Source organism: Hyperolius riggenbachi, chromosome 7 (assembly GCF_040937935.1).
Source record: "Hyperolius riggenbachi isolate aHypRig1 chromosome 7, aHypRig1.pri, whole genome shotgun sequence".
NCBI lineage: Eukaryota > Metazoa > Chordata > Amphibia > Anura > Hyperoliidae > Hyperolius > Hyperolius riggenbachi.
Genome location: NC_090652.1, coordinates 277,415,254 through 277,437,056, shown reverse-complemented (window position 1 = coordinate 277,437,056; position 21,803 = coordinate 277,415,254). Strand labels below are relative to the sequence as shown.

The 21,803-nt window shown below is 43.9% G+C and overlaps 1 protein-coding gene across 1 annotated transcript in view; it reads left to right on the top strand.

Annotated features, from left to right (window-relative positions):
* The window catches only part of LOC137525853 (protein mono-ADP-ribosyltransferase PARP15-like), a 76,490-nt gene that overhangs the window by 26,682 nt on the left and 28,005 nt on the right, over positions 1-21,803 (top strand). Inside the window, exons 6-10 of the mRNA XM_068247077.1 lie at positions 1,332-1,452; positions 9,426-9,488; positions 11,908-12,084; positions 17,969-18,141; positions 19,735-19,777. Coding sequence (XP_068103178.1) covers positions 1,332-1,452; positions 9,426-9,488; positions 11,908-12,084; positions 17,969-18,141; positions 19,735-19,777 — 577 coding nt within the window. The remainder of the gene's footprint in view (positions 1-1,331; positions 1,453-9,425; positions 9,489-11,907; positions 12,085-17,968; positions 18,142-19,734; positions 19,778-21,803) is intronic.

Here is a 21,803-nt window from a genome sequence, read left to right as displayed (position 1 = left end):
ATAATAATAATAATAATAATACGAACATTTGTATAGCGCTTTTCTCGTGTCTGACTCAAAGCGCGCAAGAGCTGCAGCCACTGGGACGCACTCAAGAGGCCACCCTGCAGTGTTAGGGAGTCTTGCCTTGAACTCCTTACTGAATAGGTACAGACCCTAGCCAGGATTCGAACCCTGGTCTCCCATGTCGAAGGCGGTGCCCTTAACCAGTACACGTACACTATCCAGCCACTCGCGTATAAGCCTAATTTCTCAGCATAAAAAATGTGCTGAAAAGATACCCCCTCTGCATATAAGTGAGTCAGTTGAGCAGAACGGATGGTGGAGCTGGTTTTGTTATTGGCAGAGGAGCATAAGGATTGTGCACTAGTGATCCTGCTTTTGCCAGCTGGCTCCCTGCTGTGTCTGTGCCCCCCCCCCCCCCATCCCCTGCAACATGGTGTGCAGAGTGTGCTGCACAAGACTACCTGTGTCCCCTGGCTTGTGGAGCGGAGCGTGCAAGCAACGTGTTAGCGGTGCAATGATCAGGGATTCTTCCTGTGTGGTAATCGCTGTGTCTCATATCTATAGCGCCATGTAGTGGCTTCTTGAGACGCAGCTGTATGATCCTGGGGCACATCTGGCTATGGGGAGGGGAGCTGACTTGTACTGGGGGAACATCAGGCTACTGTGGAGTGTGCTACATTGGGAAGGGAGATTATATGTGAGCCAATCACTTTTCCTTGTTTTTGAGGGAAAAGTGGGTGCCTCGGCTTATACACGGGTCGGCTTATATGTGAGTATATACGGTACTTTTACACTAAAGAGCTTTTTTTAGTCAGCATAGATGTATATCTAACTGGGTACAGGGAATGAACTGGACAGAAAATAGAACGGCTCATGCACAGATTTGCAAGAGAAGACTGAAAGCTTTCTTGTTTCTTCCTGACCTGCTTCACAGCTGGTGAGACTACCAACAGGGCTAATCAATTGAAGCATGTTTTTTGGTTTATTACTGAACTTCTAACGCATGCGGGAAATCTTAGTGAATTTGGAAAAAAGATGTGTAAAATACCGAACTGCCTTTAGTGAATTGAGGCAATTGGCTTTTCTCCTACAGAGCATGTCCCCAATATGGTAATTTCCCCCCAAAGGGCCTTTTTAATGAAAATGTTCTTTCTTGTGCCCCAGTGACCTAACTGCATTTAATGACAATTTGCATCTTCATGAAAATATGTGAAATATGTGGCACATGTTCCAGCAAAACGAAAACCACCGTATTTGCTAATGCTTTTTTCTTTTTAAAACCAACTATTACATTTTTATATTGCTGTTCTTTCCTTCCTATATAGACCAACTATCACAGCTTTGCAGCCTTTGGAAGAACAATTGAATTGATAAAAGGGGATATCACTGATCAAACTGTGGACTGTATACTGAACTTGACAAACAAGACCCTGGATCAGTCTAGTGGTAAAGAGAGGCAACTGTACTAATAGTTAAATTATACAAAAGGAAAATAAGGCCTGTGGTTGGGGCAGAAAATGTTAAAAGCCAGCAGGATCTTGGTAAAAAAAATGACTGGTACCTGACAGACAAGGTATTCTTTTTGTGGCATTTAAATTGCACCTGTCAGGGTTAACCTCTTCTCTCCCTGCACTTCTACAGAATGCAGGTAGCGGCTTGTTCAGCAGCATTAACATGAAGTCCCTCCCCTCTACACATAACTTCAGAATTAACATAAAGCCCCCCCCATCAATTACTCTTACCCATTGGTGAGGAGTGTGATGTTTCTGTAAAAAAATGGATTGAAAAACCTTGTACAAGAATATATTAAATTATTAAAGAGACACTGAAGCGAAAAAAATAAATAAATTATGATATGATTTGTATCAGCTAAGAAATAAAACATTAGGAGCAGAGATAATTTTGTTTCCAGTACAGGAAGAGTTAAGAAACTCCAGTTGTTATCTATGCAAAAAAGCCATTGAGCTCCACGACTTTCAAAGTCTCAAAGTTGCAGAGAACTCTGACTTCTAAAGCTTGTTATCTCAAGTGTAAGTCACTATATTGGTTTTTCTTCTGCACAGGACAGGTCAATAGTTCACTGGGTTTCTCTGCATAATTATTTAGGATCCTGAGTAATGTGTAAACTGCAAATATTAGAGAATGATGCAATGTTATAAAAAAAAACTATACAGCTGAAAATAAAAATATGAGAATATTTTCTTTGCTACTAATATTCTAGTAATTATCCGTACTACACAGCCAATTCATTACTGTATATCATAATTTTTTTTCACTTCAGTGTCTCTTTAAATAAATGAGGTGCTTATGTGGAGAAATAGTCAGGAGATACAATGGGCCTGATGCAGTACACTGCGGTAAAGGTCCAGTGATGGCAACTTTACTGTAGTTTACTGCATCGGGTCCATTATCTATAATGAAATAAAATGTTTCTTTAACCTCCCTGGCGTTCAATTTCCCCAGGATTTCTGTGCAAAAAGTGCCAATTAATTTGTATAACCTTTTTTTTTCCCCTGTAACTTGCCAAAGTGTGTCAAGCAAGGGTCTAGTATACAGTGTAGGAGAGTATTGATGAGTATTGACAATTGATAAACAGCAACAAACCCACCCTGGGCATAGCAATAGGGATTGCAAAATGTTGAGACCGCATCAGGGCCCTCCCTCAACTGCAGTATTAGCTCTCTATTGGTCCTGTGCTCATAATAATCACTTCTATAGATACTTTGAATAGTGGTAATCATTAACAAGCTGTTCCCCATCCCCTTCTTGCACCTCTGACACTGTGGTTGTCCTTGGCTTGGTTTTGGTGCGCCGTTTCAATCATTATGTATAGAGTGCTTGGGGGGCCCCATTGTAAAACTTGCATCGGGGCCCACAGCTCCTTAGCTACGCCACTGAAGCCGCCAATGACAGTCACAGTGTCAGAGAGGTGTAGGCTGGAGAGAATGGTCTATTAATGGTTACAACTAATCAAAGCACATATAGAGGTGATCATTACCAGCATAACACCAATAAAGCTTTAATAAAGTGGTTAAAGAAGGGCCCTGGTGCTGTCGCTACCTCTACACCCCCTATTGCTACGCCATGCATGCAACTGCAGAGAGACCTACACAACTTGGTTTTATCACAAAAAGTCCTCTCGCATGCATGAAAAAAGGGCGCCTTGAGAAAAGGGCCCGGCTGGATAACGAATTGGTGCCGGTAGATAACGAAATCTTAATAACGATAAACATCGTTGTCAAACGTGATTAACAATAAATACCATTGTAAAAACAGACGGAAAATAATTACGAAAAAATATTAACGTTAAAAATCGTTATGTAATTCCACAATACAGCTTAACCCAACCCTACATTCACATAGAACCCTCCCCTGGTGGTGCCCAAAACTAACCACTACCCCTGTTGGCGCCTAACCCTGACCACACCCCTGATGGTGCCTAACCCTAACCCCCCCACCCCCGTGGTGCCTTACCCTAACCAGCCCCCTGGTGGTGCCTAAAACTAACCACCGCCCGTATGGTGCCTAACCTTAATCATACCCCTGGTGGTGCCTAACCCTAACACCCTTTTACATATAGAAACTATAATATCTTTGATAACGTAAAATCTGTACATACAAATGAAAGAATAATGATAAAAATTATAATGTTGCAAGCTTGTAAAACAATAACGTACTTCAAAAACTTTAATGTCCTAATGTTGTTAATGATATTTATTGCAGCGCCCTTTTTTCTGCTTTTTTCGCCGAATTAACAATAATTGCATTAGAGTCTATGGCTAGAGGTGAGCGTAATGACTTAATTACGATTTCGCGAAATTTCGCGTTATTAGTGTAAGTACGATTATGGCCGTAAGTACATAATCGTAATGAAGAAGGATTTCGCGAAATTCCGCGTAAGCGTAATTTTCGCGTAGCTTTCGCATTACAGTGGGTATCGCGAAATTACGTTTGCCTTGCATGCAACCGTTTGTAAGCGTAGTTACATAACGTAATTTCGCAATAGTTCATATTACTGTAAGCGTTAATTTTCGCGTAGTTTTTGCGTTACGGTGGGTATCGCGAAATTACTTTTGCCTTGCATGCAACCGTTTGTAAGCGTAGTTACGTAACGTAATTTCGCGATAGCTCATATTATGAATGTCCGCAAAGCATGCCATTATCATATATGAGTTCTGCAATGTGCTCTCTCACTCCTTCTCCTACAGAAACAACAACCCACAAAGTGAAACTAACATGGCTGCCAGATTATATACTAGGAGGGTGGGTCAAACTACAATTGGTTGTTTAGGATGTATCTCAAAAGAAGCCTGTAATATGATTGGACAATCTCCAATACCCAGACACTTTCCTGTGTCTAGTAATTACTATTATAAACGAAATTACTTTCATTTTCAAAATTGAAATGTATTTCTTTTTATCGCTAACAATAATTACGAAATTCACGAAATTACGAAGAAATGCGAAATTACGTTATGGTTTAACTGAAATTACGGTATAGTTGTACGTGAAATTACGTTATAAACGAAACGCGAAATTACGCATTGAAAATTACGCTTACGGTATTATCAATTACGATTTTAATGGCAATTACGCTACCATAATTTCGCGCCGTAATAGCAAATTTCGCATGCGTAATTATAGTAACGCGAAATTTCGAAAATTTCGGCTCAACCCTATCTATGGCGGTGCCCTTTTCGTCCACCCTCAGCCGGCGCCCTTTTTCCTGATACCGTCCTCTCTGTGCACTTGCATATTTACTATTTCAAATTAAAACAAGAAAAGCATCAGCACAGCAATGTATATTAATCCAAATGTCCTTCAAGCAGTCATTCACTATAGTTCACAAATATTCAACGCAAAACTTGGGCTAATCTTTATGGTGTAAACCGATGTTAAAGGGGCACTACAGCAAATTTAAAGCAGTAGAGGAGACACGTTACACATGTAAGGTTTGTGCAGGACGTCAAAATTCCACTTACTGTTGCAGCTTTGGTACAGTACATTCAAAAAATTCCAAAGAATGGAAGTGAGTCTAGCACTATAGTTTAATATGCAGCAAAATGACACACAAGTGGCAAGATGTAATTAAACATTGCAGGTGAATGACAGGCTTGGCAAGCATCAAAACATGTGTCATCACAAAAGTGTCCAAAAACGCTGTACCTGGGTGGTGGTGGGAGGCAGCGGGTGTGGGTGCCGACAGGTGCATGACCTGATGACCGTTTCACATGGCAGACGCCAAGCTTCTTCTGAGATGTGTGTCATTTTTGCCAGCGCCACCAATAAGCGTTGCCCGAGTGCCTGCCAACTCTCCCATACAAACTGTACAGTACATTCACATGTTGAAATAGCAGTTTTATAAAAACATCTCCTCCCCTCCGCTATGTGCATCTTACAGCCCTCTCAGCTCCTCCCATGCCGAGCTGGAGACAATTGTTTTTCTGAGCAGGGAGGTGCTCTGAGGCCCCCTGCAGCTTCGCAGGCCCTGCTTTGGACAACTAGTCTGTTAGGCTGGGTCCACACTAGACCCGGTTGCAGGACGGACACTGCAGTCCGGATCAGGGGAAGGACCCACCGTACTGCAAACTGATGAAAGTGCATCAGTTTTGCATCAGTTTTGTATCAGTTTCAGACAGAAAACGTCTCTATCATTAGGAAGGAGTGGGAGGATTTTTTGGGCCAATCATAAAGCTCAGGCTATCCGTTTTCACATCCGTTTTTTGCCTGTGGAGCTGGAGATGCGTTTTCTCATTACTTTCACTACCCCTGCGTGTATCCGTGGTCCTGAATCGTTGCGTGAAAATGCAGCAGGTCCGGACCTTCCGTTCAGGTTTTGAAAACGGATCCCCGCAAACGCAGACGGATCCGTTTTTTACTTGGGTGAGGCTGGCTGCTATTTTAAACATTAGTATCCGGGACTCCGTTTTTCATCAGGTTTGAAAAACGCAGCCACGGATACGTTTCCGGACCTAGTGTAGACCAGCTCTTACTCTACTACCAGAGCCTACGAGGCTGCAGGAGGCATCAGGGAACCTGGCAGCAGGGTACAGGAGCTCAAAGAGCTGTAATATGCACACAGCGGCAGAGGGGTGAAAAAAACCAAACAGATAAAACTGCTATTTCAACCAGGGCCGGTTCTAGAAAGGCACATATGAGGGGGCAGTCAGAAATGTGAAGGGGGCATCATGTATGAGCACATTTTTTTTAAGTGATGTAAGTTTTGCGCGCCGTGCTGAAAAAATGGGTGTGGGCATAATGTAATGTGGGCGGGGCTAACTGTAAAGTAACACGTAACAGTGAAGCAGCAATGCAAGAACCATTACTTCCAACACATCAAATGCAAGAACTATTACCTCCAACACATAAAATGCAACAACCGTTATCTCCAAGACACATGAAATGCAAGAATTATTACCTCCGACACATGAAATGCACGAACCATTACCTCCGACACATGAAATGCATGCAGTGCTTCACCATTGAAATAATCATAATGCGGTAATCTTTCACCGTAAAAAAATCGTAACACAGCAATGATTCACCATAAAATAATCATAATGTGGCAATCTTGCACCAGAAAATAATCGCAATGCAGCAGCGTTTCACCAGAAAAAAATCGTAATGCGACAATGTTTCACTAGAAAATAATTGTAATGTGGCCAGCGTTTCATCATAAAATAATCATAATGTGGCTAGCGTTTCACCATAAAATCATAATGTGGCCAGCGTTTTACCATAAAAAAATCATAATGTGGCCAGCGTTTCACCATAAAATAATCATAATGTGGCCAGCGTTTCACCATAAAATAATCATAATGTGGCCAGCGTTTCACGATAAAATAATCTTAATGTGGCCAGCGTTGCACCAAAAATTAATGCCCACCTGTAAAAAAAAAAAGCGTTTACTCACCTGCAGAAGACTCCTCTCCCTGGGCGCAGCTTCTCCCGACGATCTGCAATGGCGCAGCCAGCCTGCGAAAGTCCTCCCCTGATAGGCAGAGAGCAGGGCTACAGGAAGATGGTGCCCGAAGCCCTGTACTGGAGACACAAATAGTATGCAGTGCAGGGCTTCGGGTGCCATCTTGCCATAGCCCTGCTCTGCCTGCTGGAAGACTATGCAGGCTGGAGCGGTGAGCTGCGGGGATGAACTGGCACGGCATCTATTGGCCCCCGTGGCCAGTTCACCATGGGGGTCCCACCACAGTCTGGTGGGGGAAGTTGAGCACGTCCCCTGCTCGCTGTTCCACTGTCCCCGCCACCCCTCCCTGCCGTTCTGCCCGATTGAGGGGGCAGAACATTTATTTTAGGGGGCCCAGCCTCCTCTTGCCCCACACTAGAGCTGGCCCTGATTTCAACCGTCCTACCTCAGAAGTGACTGTAACTTCGACAGTTAGTCCTGGAACCAACTAGCAGGGTTGTTTTCATTTTTTTTTTTAAAAAACGCTTCCATTGATTTACAACAAATCAGGGAAAAATTGCCGCAATTTTTGATTTTTCGAAAAAATTACGATCACATCGATTTTGCCCCAATTTCACAGTGATTTTAATGTAAGTCAATGGAGGAGTTTAAAAAAAAAAAAAAAAAAAAGACAGTCAAAACACTATTTGGTGTGTTAGGGCCCTAAGTGGAATTCTGACACCTTGCATAAACATTAAATTGGGAAAGACATGCTAGCAAATGAAAGGCACTAGCTGCCAATCAATTAGCTTTCTGCTGATTAAAGCGGACCCAAACCAAACATTTTTTTAATTCAAAATATTTAGTTGCACCACTCTGACACATTCAAAGATAAATAAACTCTGCTTCAAGCCTATGAGCATTTCAGTGCATGCTTTTCACCCTTCTCTTTGCATAATTAGTCCCGGCAATAGATTCTGTCCCGGCAATATGAAAGGAAGGGAGGGGTTCCTCCAGTAAATGTAACATATTTTATATTTGTCATCATGCAGCTGAAAAAAGGCTGCTATGTATTTATTATTATAATTTAGAAAACAGATTTTATTTCTGAAATCTTGTATTTTTAATTTGGGTCCACAGCTGCTGCTATACGGTCAGAAACTATTGACTTTAAATTTCTAGCACAGCCTCCATATCGTGAGTTAGTGGAGATGACCTATTGGTAGAATTTTCCTCTTATCCTTAACCACTTAAATGAAACATCAAGCAAATCCTGCCTCCCCATGATATACTTACCCGGGCTTCCTCCAGCCCCTTGCAGCCGACATGTCCCACGCAGCATCTCCGCTCGCAGTCCCCGGCTTGGGGTCCCCGCCGGTGCAGAGGCCGATCTCGAGGTCGCCCTTACTGTGCCTCCCTGTAGGGCCACTGTCAATCAAGCCCATGCTGTTTGTAGCTACTGCGGAGGTGCAGAACTACTGCACCTGTGCAGTACACCGCAGACAACGTGGACTTGACTGACAGCAGCGCTTGCTCAGGTGCAGTAGGTGAGGTCATCCTCTGCACCGTCAGGGACCCCGGGCCGGCAAATTTGAGCGGAAATGCGGCGTGGGACAAGTCAGCTGCAAGGGGCTGGAGGAAGCTCCGGGTAAGTATATCATGGGGAGGCACGATGTAATATATGCTTCCTTTAAGGACCACAGGCTTACACCCCCTAGAGACCAGGCTATTTTTTTACAATTCAGCACACTGCAGCTTTAACAGTGTGCTGCATGGCCATACAACTTAGCAGCAAAGTGAATCTGCCCCCTTTTCTACCCACCAACAGAGCTTTTCTGTTGGTGGGCTCTGATCACTGCTGACAGGTTTAGTTTAGTTTTTTTTATTATTATTTAGTTGTATATTTATTTTGAATAAAACTGTATATTTTTTTTAAATGCATCCCTCCCCCCAAGGTCCAATCAGGGTGATCCATTCTCCCCTAGGACTTGACGCCTTTCGGCGTTAGGCGTTCCTGGGGGTGCCACTCGCACCGTAGAGTGGTTAAAGGACCACTGTGGTGAAAAATTTTAACATTTAAGATACATGAAAACGCATGAATAAAAAATACATTTCTCCCAGAGTAAAATGTGCTACTAATTACTTTTCTAGGGGTCTAGTGGTTGTCAAGGGGCCCACATGCCACCTTCTCTGACCTCTTACCACCTCATGTTACCAAAAAGACCACAAGGGGGGCACCAAATCCATTAACTTGCCTAGAGCCCCTATTGAATGTTAATCCATCCCTGAGTGGAAGGCACACAGACGACGATCATTTGCCAAAGCGCTGGTCAACCATGTACTCCCACCCATGTGCCCCGCAAACCACCATTGCCTGAAGCAGGGTACGTGTAAACATATAGAAGGTATATTATCTCTAGTGTTATAAATAAACATTATACTTTGTAAAGCACTCTGTGTCAGGACTGTATAATTACTGAAAATAAACAAATAATAGCAAATTGGAATTGTTTTCCAGGTGTTTCTGGAGCTATACTGACTGCTGCTGGAGACGATGTCAAAAAAGAATGCAAGACAATTGGTATTTCAGAATTTTTTGTGTTGTATAGATTATATGGTGATTTTTCTACTGAATGTAGGCGATTTCCTGTATTTCTTTGTGAGACACACTTATAGCAAATGTTTTTCCTAAAGGAGAACTCTCATTAAAACTATTTTGATATTAACCTTTTCTGCTCTATTTGACAGCCTTTTATAATTGTGAAATTTTAACTGCTTTATGACCGCGTCATGCCGATTGGCGTGAATGGCTACCCCTGGACTGCGTAACGCAATTGGCGTTACGTCCTGGGGGGGTGTTTTGCTGCGGATCGCGCGCTGATGCGCATGTATTCCCGCTTGAATGACGGAGCTCCACTCTGTCATCAGTCTACCAGCGGCTATCGCCGCTAGGAGACTGTTAGACAGTGAAACTACCGTCTATTTACATTGTACAGTGATGCGATCTAAAGCAGCGCTGTACTGGTGAGGCTCAGGAGCAATCAGCTCTCATAGGCTGATGCTTATGATAGCCGATCGCTCTCATTGGCTGGTGGGGGCAGAGAGGGAGAGAAAAATAAATAAAGAAAAAATACACAAATAAAAAAAAAAAACATAGCGGCAGCGACCAGAGCCCACCAACAGAAAGCTCTGTTGGTGGGCAGAAAAGGTGGGGGGATCACTTGTGTGCTGAATTGTACGGCCCTGCAGCGAGCCCTTAAAGCTGCAGTGGCCTGAATTGTAAAAAATAGCCTGGTCACTGCGGTGTCCATGGATTGTGGGAAATGGTTAATGTGTGGAAAATGATTAATGGGTGCCGACTTTAGCGATTTTTGAAAAGCCCCTGAACGTGCCAGAAACACCACATTTTCAGGGTATGTTGAGGACTGTGGGAACAAGAGGACAAAAAAATATTCAAAAAGACCTTGTAGTTTTGGAGAAAATAAATATATAATGTCAAATTTACGATAGGAAAAAAGTATACACCTAAATGCGGTAAATAACAGATAATGTATCAACCTAACAGTAGCGATTGTCCAATCCATGGACTCCAGGGGTGGGGGCCGCCAACGCCCTGGGGGGTTCATGGTGGCATCTGGAAGTCCCCTTTAAGAAGGAGACACCCAGATGCCCCCAGTTCACACGCCCCTTCCCAAGGGGGCGTGAAAACATTTAAAAAAATGATCCAATGCCAATGTCCTTGGAACAGTCCCACGCTGGTATACGAAGTATAGCTAGAGCTCCATCCGTCCCTCCTGTGCGGCTTCACGCTCTCCTCCCCGCCTGCCGCACCCACCCTGGAGCACCCATAGAACCCTGATATCGCTTAGTATAGATAGAGCAAAAGCATCTCTAAATCTGGCTCCAAGACTCCCCATTGGTCTGTTAATAGATCAGGAGGATCCCTATTGGGCTGTTAATATACCAATGAAGAGCCTTTGAGCCAAATTTAAAAATGCTTTGGCTCCAGCTATACTTAGTGTAGCTAGAGCTGGTGGCAGGGAGCGGTGTGTGTGGTGGTGGGTACGCAGAGATCCTCAATCAAGATCATTAGAGGATATTGGTGTGGGAACATTTTTTTTTAAAGGTACAGGTAAGTTTTTATGATTAATTAAGAATAATAAAGGACTTTTCTCATTGTTGTGTTGTCATTATATTTAGCCCTTTGTGGAAATGGGTAAGGGGTACTATGTACTCATATATACTCATTTCTGCTAGAGAGGTGATTGGCATCTGGGGGTCCCCTTCTTAAAGGGTACTGCCAGATGCCACCAGGACTCCCCTCCCCAGGGCATCTGTGGCCATCACCTCCTCCAGAAGCAACGGAGATTGTCAAAAGCCCCTTGTCCATGGATTGGGTAAGGGCTCTGGAGAGAGGGGAAGGCTTGGCTGCACCTCTCCTCCAAAGCTCCCCATACTATGGACCATGTGGGCTGGTATAGCTCAGGATGTGAAGCTCCACATTCTGGCTATCCTAGCCTGCACGGGGGAGAAGGGTTTAAAGAGGCTCGGAAGGGAGCACCCCACGTGGTAGGAGCCGAGGGACGGATCAAAGAAGACGTCTCATGGGTAAGATTAACCCCCCCCCCCCATGACCAACCACACAGGTGATATAAATAACTGGATGAAATTCGAATAAAACCTTTTCATATTTCATCCGGTGATCATCCCTGATTGAGTGGCCTCAAGAGGACTTAAAGGATACCAAAGCTGAATCAAGTCCGAGAAACGGGGGGGGGGGGGGGGGTGGAGAGCAGGCATGTATGGGGAGCTATCCTGATGGCCACCGCTCCCCCCTTTCTTCTCTGTCCCCTACTTTCATATTTAAATGCCCCCTTGCAGCCTCTTCTGGGTCGTCAGAGTCGGGCATTAGTACGCAGGCTCTGGCCCAGCTGCATGTGTCCGATATCGTAAGCCTGCGTCTGGGAGTGCTTAGCATCTTTTGTAAATATATTTTTCAGGCACATTGCTTAGAGGGAAGGCTGCGGTAACTAGCGGAGGAAAAACTAAGGCAAAATACATCATGCATATAATCGGACCAACCGATGTGCCTGCCTATGAACCAGCGACGGACATGGTCCTCCTAGAATGTGATAAAAACAAGTTCAAGAGTTTAGCAATCCCAGCCATTGGAACAGGTAAAACATTAGTTCATGGTATAATTATATATAACATATCCTCTTGGTTCTTTGGGTATTTGAATTGTCATGCAAGGTGAAAACCTTACACCTAAAGAAAGGGATATGGAGGCTGCCATATGTATTTCCTTTTAAATAATACACATTGCCTGGCTGTCCTGCTGATCCTCTGCCTCTACTCTTAGCTACCCTGAACAAGCATGCACATCAATTCTGACTGAAGTCTGACTTTTTCAGGTGTATGATTCAGTCACTACAACAGCCAAAGAGATCAGCATTCAATTGATTGTGACTATGGGAGGTGGAACAGAGAGGAAAGGTAGAAATATCACAATCTCCGTTTTGCTCATGTTGAGTTTAAGGAAGCGGGATGACATGAATGTAGATACAGCAGATAGACAGTCGGGGACGTTAGATAGTAGTGTGGAGAGGTCTGCAGGCAGAACAATAAATTGGGTGTCATCAGCATAGAGGTGATATTGAAACCCAAAAGAGCTTATTATTTGTCCCAGGCTATGAGTGTAAATGAAAAAGAGCCTTGTGGTACTCCCACAGGTTGGGCCCCTATCCCCATGGCTGTGTGTGCCCATTGCTCCTCCTCCAGGCTTTCTATAATGGGGGCAACTATACCAGGCTTCCTATATGGGGAGGGGGGACTACACCTGGCTACATATACTGGGAACACCTATACTTGGATACCTATACTGGGGGAAACTATATCTGGTTACCTATACTGGGGGAACCTATTCCTGGCTACATATACTGCGGGCACCGATACCAGGCTACCTATACAGGGGGCACCTACAGAGCCGGGAAAAGGCAGAGACGCCAAAGTGCGCCCCTCCATCCCTCCCAGCTGTCACACACTGATTGCTATTAGTCTAAGAGGTGCCCTAGAGCCCCCAACCCCCCCCAAAACCTAAATCTATGGTTATCTGGCTTGCAGTCGCTGCCATGTATCTTCTTTTCTTATTTCACACTGCTTCAAACACAATATGGGAATGATAGCTGAGTGAGTTGTGCGCCCCCTCCTACACTGCGCCCTGAGGCTGGAGCCTCTCTTGCCTCTGCCCTGGGCATCTATTCCAGGCCACCTATAGTGGGGGCGCCTATATCTAGCTACCTATACTTGGGCCACCTATACCAGGCTTCCTATACTGGGGGGCACCCATACCTGGCTAACTATACTGGGGGCACCTATACCAGGCTACTTATACAGGGAGTGTCTGTACCTGGCTACCTATACTGGGGACACCTAAACCAGGCTAATTATACTGGGGGCACCTATACCAGACTACCTTTACTGGGGGCACCTATACCAGGCTACCTATACTGGGGGTACCTATACTATGCTACCCATACAGGGGGAACCTACATCAGGCTGCCTATAGAGTGGACAGCTATACTTGGCTACCTATAGTGGCTTGCAAAAGTATTCGGCCCCCTTGAAGTTTTCCACATTTTGTCACATTACTGCCACAAACATGAATCAATTTTATTGGAATTCCACATGAAAGACCAATACAATGTGCTGTACACGTGAGAAGTGGAACGAAAATCATACATGATTCCAAACATTTTTTACAAATCAATAACTGCAAAGCGGGGTGTGCATAATTATTCAGCCCCCTTTGGTCTGAGTGCAGTCAGTTTCCCATAGACATTGCCTGATGAGTACTAATGACTAAATAGAGTGCACCTGTGTGTAATCTAATGTTAGTACAAATACAGCTGCTCTGTGAAGGCCTCAGAGGTTGTCTAAGAGAATATTGGGAGCAACAACACCATGAAGTCCAAAGAACACACCACACAGTTTAGGGATAAAGTTATTGAGAAATTTAAAGCAGGCTTAGGCTACAAAAAGATTTCCAAAGCCTTGAACATCCCACGGAGCACTGTTCAAGCGATCATTCAGAAATGGAAGGAGTATGGCACAACTGTAAACCTACTAAGACAAGGCCGTCCATCTAAACTCACAGGCTGAACAAGGAGAGCGCTGATCAGAAATGCAGTCAAGAGGCCCATGGTGACTCTGGACGAACTGCAGAGATCTACAGCTCAGGTGGGGGAATCTGTCGATAGGACAACTATTAGTCGTGCACTGCACAAAGTTGGCCTTTATGGAAGAATGGCAAGAAGAAAGCCATTGTTAACAGAAAAGCATAAGGAGTCCCGTTTGCAGTTTGCCACAAGCCATATGGGGGACACATCAAACATGTGGAAGATGGTGCTCTGGTCAGATGAGATCAAAATTGAACTTTTTGGCCAAAATGCAAAGCTCTATGTGTGGCGGAAAACTAACACTGCACATCACTCTGAACACACCATCTCCACTGTCAAATATGGTTGTTGCAGCATCATGCTCGGGGGGTGCATCTCTTCAGCAGGGACAGGGAAGCTGGTCAGAGTTGATGGGAAGATGGATAGAGCCAAATACAGGGCAATCTTGGAAGAAAACTTCTTGGAGTCTGCAAAAGACTTGAGACTGGGGCGGAGGTTCACCTTCCAGCAGGACAACGACCCTTAACATAAAAGCAGGACAACGACCCTTAACATAAAACCAGGGCAACAAAGGAATGGTTTAAAACAAAACATATCCATGTGTTAGAATGGCTCAGTCAAAGTCCAGATCTAAATCCAATCGAGAATCTGTGGCAAGATCTGAAAACTGCTGTTCACAAACGCTGTCCATCTAATCTGACTGAGCTGGAGCTGTTTTGCAAAGAAGAATGGGCAAGGATTTCAGTCTCTAGATGTGCAAAGCTGGTAGAAACATACCCTAAAAGACTGGCAGCTGTAATTGCAGCAAAAGGTGGTTCTACAAAGTATTGACTCAGGGGGGCTGAATAATTACGCACACCCCACTTTGCAGTTATTCATTTGTAAAAAAAGATGTTTGGAATCCTGTATGATTTTCGTTCCATTTCTCACATGTACACCACTTTTTATTGGTCTTTCGCTGGGAATTCCAATAAAATGTATTCATGTTTGTGGCAGTAATGTGACAAAATGTGGAAAACTTCAAGGGGGCCGAATACTTTTGCAAGCCACTGTATACTGTGGACACGTATACTAGACTGCCTATACAGGGGGCAGCTATAACTGGCTACCTATACTGTGAAGACCTATACCGGGATCAGACGCGTAGCTTGGGGGGGTCGGGGTAGGACAAGTGCCCCCGGGCGCTGGGTCCCCACGGGCGCCCAGCTGCAGTGTCTTTTTTTTTCTAAATTTATTATTTTTGCTGCCAGCGGCTCCGGGCCGGGTCTCCACAGTCAGTGACGTCACTAGTGACGTCACACGTCATCGCCGCACCGCCGCGCAGCGTCCATTGCAATGGAACGCCACGCAGAGCGGCAGAGAGACCGAGGCGCCGCCATCCCATTGGCTGCAGAGGACGAGTCACGAGGTAGGGAGGAAGAAGACAGGTGGAGGCCGGAGTAGGAGACAGCGCGTGGAGCCGGACGGGGACGACGATTTGCATCAGACAGCCAGCCCAGGGCTGCCAGGCGGAGGAGGACCAGCGCCTATTAGGCATATATTGACGCTGACGGTGAGGCTCACTGAGAGAGAGGAAGCCTGGCAGAAGGAGGGTGGGTAAGCCTGGGGGGGGGGGAATGGTACTGTTGGGGAGAGCAGCGGTTAGGTTAGGTAGAATGTCTCAGTCTCCTACTATTCCTATAAACAGTTTATGGAAAATGCTGCAGGAAGGTTGGGCATAGTTGATTGGAGGAGGTAGGGGGGTTAAGAAGGTGTATATATGATACATACATATCATCATGTCATATATAATACCTTCTTACCCCTCCACCTCCTCCCAATCAACTATACCCAACCTTCCTGCAGATTCCATAAATTGTTTATAGGAGACATACTGACCCCCCTAGATAGAGAGACCCACCCTACCTTCATATATACCTTCATACATACACATATCAATAATATGTGCAGGAAGCAAGGTTGGGTATAGTTGATTGGGAGGAGGTGGAGGGGTAAGAAGTTATATATGACATGATGATATGTATGTATGAAGGTATATATGAAGGGTGGGGTCTATCGATCTATATTTAATTTAGGTATATATGATGTGAAGGAGGGGGTCAGTAGGTGGGGGGGTATGTGCCATGTCGTGATATGTTGAGGTTTATCTTTGTGTCTCCAGGGGGCATCAGGTGGGAGCATGCAAAGAAATTCTCCACCAGTTAAAAATGTATGTAAAAGCCCTCCGAGTCTGCCTGGCGCCCCACCCCAGCCAGGCAAAGAAAGAAATGAGGGGGGGAGCAAGAAATGGGATAATAATACTTTCTTATTAGAAATCAATATAAGTATTGCCTGCCATTGTTGCTGCAGCATCCTCTGAGTTACCCCCCTCCCTCCTCCTGTCTTACCATAATTCCATTACAGGACACAAAGGCAATTTTGGATGCTCCGCCCACATATTTTTTTGCCAATGGTGCTGCCTGCCAGAGCCCAGCCCAGATCCATTTTTATCCAGCAGCTGTAGGCTGCAACCGGCCTGACTGTGTTGTACGTTTTCTGCCAGCCTACTGGCTACTGCGACCCCTCACTCCCAGACTCACCAGCCCCCCCCTTCACTGCTGACCAAGGTCTCCAGTCCACTGCCCACCAAACCACCAGGCAGTTTGCCTGCGGCCTAGTGGGGTCTCTGACTAGAGGCCTCAGGCTCAAGGCCTGAGCCTGAGGTCTGTAGCCAGAGACCCTTGGCTACAGGGAGCTCACAATCTAATCCTACCACACTCCTAGTGTAATCCTGCCTATGTTCTACCATATTATTATTATGTATTTATATTATTGGATATCTTCATGCAACAGCATGCTTGGCAGGTCTGCTTACGCTACTGCTAACTTTCTGTACATTTGGCCTCACCCATAACCACGCCCACATTTAGTACGTGGCTACGCCCCTTTTTTCACCTTAGGGGGCGCATTAATAGTCTTTGTCCCCGGGCGCTGAAAGCCCTAGCTACGCCTCTGACCGGGATGCCTATAAAGGGGGGCACTGATACCAGGCTACCTATACTGGGGACACCTATACCAGGCTGCCTATTCAGGGGGCACCTATACTAGGCTGCCTATACAGGGGGGCACCTATACCTAGCTACCTATACTGTAAGTATGTGGATTTTTTCTAAATATCCTGCCTGGCCTGCCTTTCCAATGTATGTTTTTAGAGGAAGGAGGAGGGCCCATTGATTTCTACTTACACCCCTAAAGTAAGCGGTATTGTTTAAAAGTAAATAAATGTGGAAGCCACCATATCTCTCTCCCTCTACAGAGGTTAGGTGTTTTTTTTTCTCAGTTTGGGTATGCTTTCAAGTTACCTTTTCCATGCTTTCCAAATTGTGAATATGATTGTGAGTATATGTTTTTTGCATCTGTGTACTTTTTATGTTAATCCACTATGACTTTACAGATACAAGCACTTGAAGGATATCTTAACCCCCCTAGTGGTATGATTATTTTTGGATTTTAGAGTCTTATTAAAACATTTATTTTCAGACTCTAAAATCAGGAAAAAATCATGCCGCCAGAGTCTCTGCAGCAGCCCCAGCTCTCACTCACCTCCCTGGGCTCCAGCGCTGCAATTTTACCTCCGTCCTCCGGGTGATGCTGTAACTCTGCAGTGAGATCACAGACGGTGATCTCACCAGAGTGATTCAGAGCCTCAGAGGACAGGAAGGATAGTGGCTACCGACATCTGCATCCCCCAGGAGGTGAGTAAAAGCTTGCGCTGCGCGCTATACTCTGCATAGAGCTCTCGGCGGCTACCCTGAGCTACACTCGGGAGTCGGGATTACTGCCAGGGAGGTTACTTTTATATACATATTATTTTTTTATTCCATTGTGTGTATTTGTTTTTCAGGCATGGCTCGTATTGCTCCAGAAGCATCAATTCATGCTATTTTAAATAGCATTTTAAAATATTTGCCAGCAATAGCTATTCCATCTCTTGAAATAATCTCTATTGTTGTCATCCAAGAGCCCATCTACCAAACCTATCTTAAGGTCTTTCAAGAAAAATGCACAGAGCTTCAGGTAACAAATATGTCTGTCTGTCTGTCTGTCTATCTATCTATTTCTATCTATGTACAGTATCTATCTCCAGAAATGGATTATGATGATGAAATGGCGAGATAGCAGTTTTTGCCCACAGCTGATGGTCCCCTGGTTGGTCATCTGGATTTTTTTCAATAAGATGTGATGGGAGCTAGAATCCACCAGGCTCCTAGACTCTCTCCAGGCCCTAGGCAACTACCTATAAGTGCCTTGTGGATGATCCGGGTCTGGAATTCACCAAGGTGCTTGGTAAGCAGCTAATCAGGTAACAAGTTACCTGAAACAATCTGCCGGTGCCTTGTCTCACCTGGGTTGCTCAAACAGCTAATGTCACATCAAAAGTAAAAGAAGAGACGGCACACCAGTGGCTAGTACCTATCTGTCCCAGGAGAGGACGTCAGGATGTGGGCTCCTAATCCATTGATAGGTTTGATGCAATGAATGTGTTTGCATGTCTGCACTATGCATGTTACAGGGCTAGAGTTAGGACACCTATGTTTACCTGGGTACTTCTGCGCAGTATAGGTGACTAAGCATAAGAATGCATTCTTCTGTGAACTAAAACCCCGGCTTTTAACTTAGCTGTAGGGATAACAGTTGTGCCTGGATGAGTGAATCTGTGAATTCATTTGTTTGAACATTTGCATGCGAGAGTGCGAGGAGTTAATGGATTTTTGCTGTTTTCTGGCCACACCCCCTTCAGCACCTCCCTTTCCTTGATAACTTATTTAATGTCCTAACTAGACGCGATGTGCCTGGGTATGTGTATTTTTTCTTTTAATGTATGTAAGCTGTTTTTTTCTAACATCTAACACAGGAATTGAGTATGAAGAAGGCTTATTAGATGAAAGCTTAAAGTGTACCAGAGCTGTACACTGACGTCAGTCGGGCCAGTCTACGCAGGAGAAGTGCACCCTCTACGTATCTCTCCAGTGGCTGCTGGAGAGATACGCAAACAGAGCACTACTCTTGCGTAGACTGGCTATGACTGGCGTCAGTGACGGGACCTGGTTCCCGAAGCTGCGGGCAGCGGAGGACGGTGGCGTGGGAACAATACGAGCGGGTGGGGCTGGAGGAAGCCCCAGGTATGTATAAAACCTTTTAGTTAGTTCAGCTCTGAGTCCCTTTAAGGTGCCCATACACTCATCGATTTTCCTATTCGATTCCCTCAAGATTCAACTCATTTTTAGCCAGAAATCATTTGAAAGTATCAATTGGACACGGTGGAAAATTTAGGTTGATGGGGGTGGGTTGAGAGCATTGGCAGATCAATGGCCTGTAGCTTTGCAGTGCATTGAACAATTCAACTCTGCAGTTCCATCCATTTTTAATAGCTTCCCTGCTGGAATCAATGGGAAATGGATGTGCAGTCTATGGTTGGAATCAATTCCTTCTGAATCAATTCTTTTCTGAAAGGAAATATATAGGTGTATGACCAGCTTTACTCTTTTTCTTTTAAATAAGCCAATAAATGGTATCAACCTGTTTCAAAACGTCCTGCTTCTATTTAGCCATCCTTCTATTTATCCATCAGTATTTCAAGCTCTCTACATTATGTTTTGACTATTTCAGGAACAAAAACGGGAAGAACTAATTGCAGAGGCAATATCACAAGGTATTTATGCAAGATATTTTAGATTTGAAGAATCATTAAATATATTTACATCCTTTTGTCTTGCATTAAAGTGGACCCAAATTAAAAATACAAGATTTCAGAAATAAAATCTATTTTCTAACTTATAATAATAAATAGCAGCCTTTTTTCAGCTGCATGATGACAAATATAAAATATTTTACATTTAGTGGAGAAACCCCTCCCTTCCTTTCAAATTGCCGGGACAGAATCCGGCAAACTGTTGGTGTAGATGGTGTCCAGCAAAGGAGGAATTGCTAATGGCTGCCACCTGTATAACCCTAGTTATGAAAAGAGAAGGGCGAAAAGCATGCACTGAAATGCTCATAGGCTTGAATGAGTGTTTATTTATCTTTGTATGTGTCAGAATAGTGCAACTAAATATTTTGAATTAAAAAAAAAGTGTGGTTTGGGTCCGCTTTAACTGGGTTCATTCTGATTACCTACATCTTGACACCAGAATCTTGGGGTAACCATCCGCGTACATATGGAATCACCGTGGTCGAGTTGGGCACTGAAGTTCCCGGTGGCGTTAAAAAAACAATTTCCCCTCCAAGTCATAGCAACTCATGGTGGCGGGGACACATGTAATTTGGGGTCTGGCCATTGCCGGCCCCTGATTTACAAGTACGCAGGACGTGAACTATAGCATTGCAGCTATAGCGGTGCCGAACACAGGCACTACACGGCCCCGTGCATGCGCCAAAGCAACCTGCCTCATAACCGTTCACCCTCTCCAACATTGTGCTGCTACCATAGAAATCCCCTATAGCCTGTATAGCCACCCCCTCCCCCCTTCACCATAACATTTGTGACCACAAATGTTCTCCTCACCCCAATGACTAATGCAGCGCCCACTTTCCCTATACAAAATTACATTTTTATTTTTTAGTTTTATTTTTGTAAACAAGGGCTTGTAATTAGTGATAGACACAAAACCGACAAAATACACCTTTATTTTCAAATAAAATATTGTGGCTATACATTGTACTAGGGACGTATTTTACAAGTTGTAATAACGGGGACAAATGGGCAAATGTGTGGATTTTATCCACAATAGAACAATTTAGTTTAAAGCTATAATGACCGAAAACTGAGAAATAATGAATTTTTTCCATTTTTTAAATTATTACCATTAAAATACATTTAGAATACAATGATTTTTAGCAAAAAGTACAAACCAAAGTGTAATTGGTGTTGAAAAAAACAAGGTATAGATCATTTTGTTATAATAAGTAATGATAAAGTTATTGGTGAATGAATGGAAGGAGCGCTGAATGGTGAAAATTGTTCTGGTCCATAAGGGGAAAAACCCCTTAGTGGTTAACTAGTTAAAGTGTACCTGAGGTGATATGTGTCATGATGAGACAAACGTGTATGTACGGTGCAAAAAATATTAATAACCAGGCTGTTTTTCTTTTTTATTATGCTGCCTGAAAGAGTTAATTTACAGGCATGCAAGTGACAGCTGGCACCTCGTCAGGAATAAACCTCACTTATAAGCAAATTACAGCCATAAAAGTTTTCCTGACATAATACAACTTCTGAAAGGAGGGGATAGATAGAAAAAGGTAATGTATTTTAACACTGGAACACTCAATAGACTGCTTTTGAGCAGAGACAATAAAACATTAAATCTACTTTGTAAATGCTTAAATATAAAATGAAAGCATGAGACATCTGAAAAAAAAGTCATTTTTAGGAGTATGATGATAAATACAATTGTTTATCTCATCAGTTTATTTTCCCCTTTGGTTTGCTTTAAATTCAGTGTTTCAATTGAATCTAACATTGTCTATATTAAAAACAAGTACATAGCATAAATTACTACACTTTATGGTAGATGAGCACTGTTATTACTCAGATTACTCTAGGATTGACATCTCAGATGCCATTAATAGTGTTGACATGTTTAGGATCTTTACATTCAGAACCGTGTTTGGAATTGTTCTGATCAGAACTGGATCAGATTAGCACTACTGACACCACCGCTATCAAACACCACTAA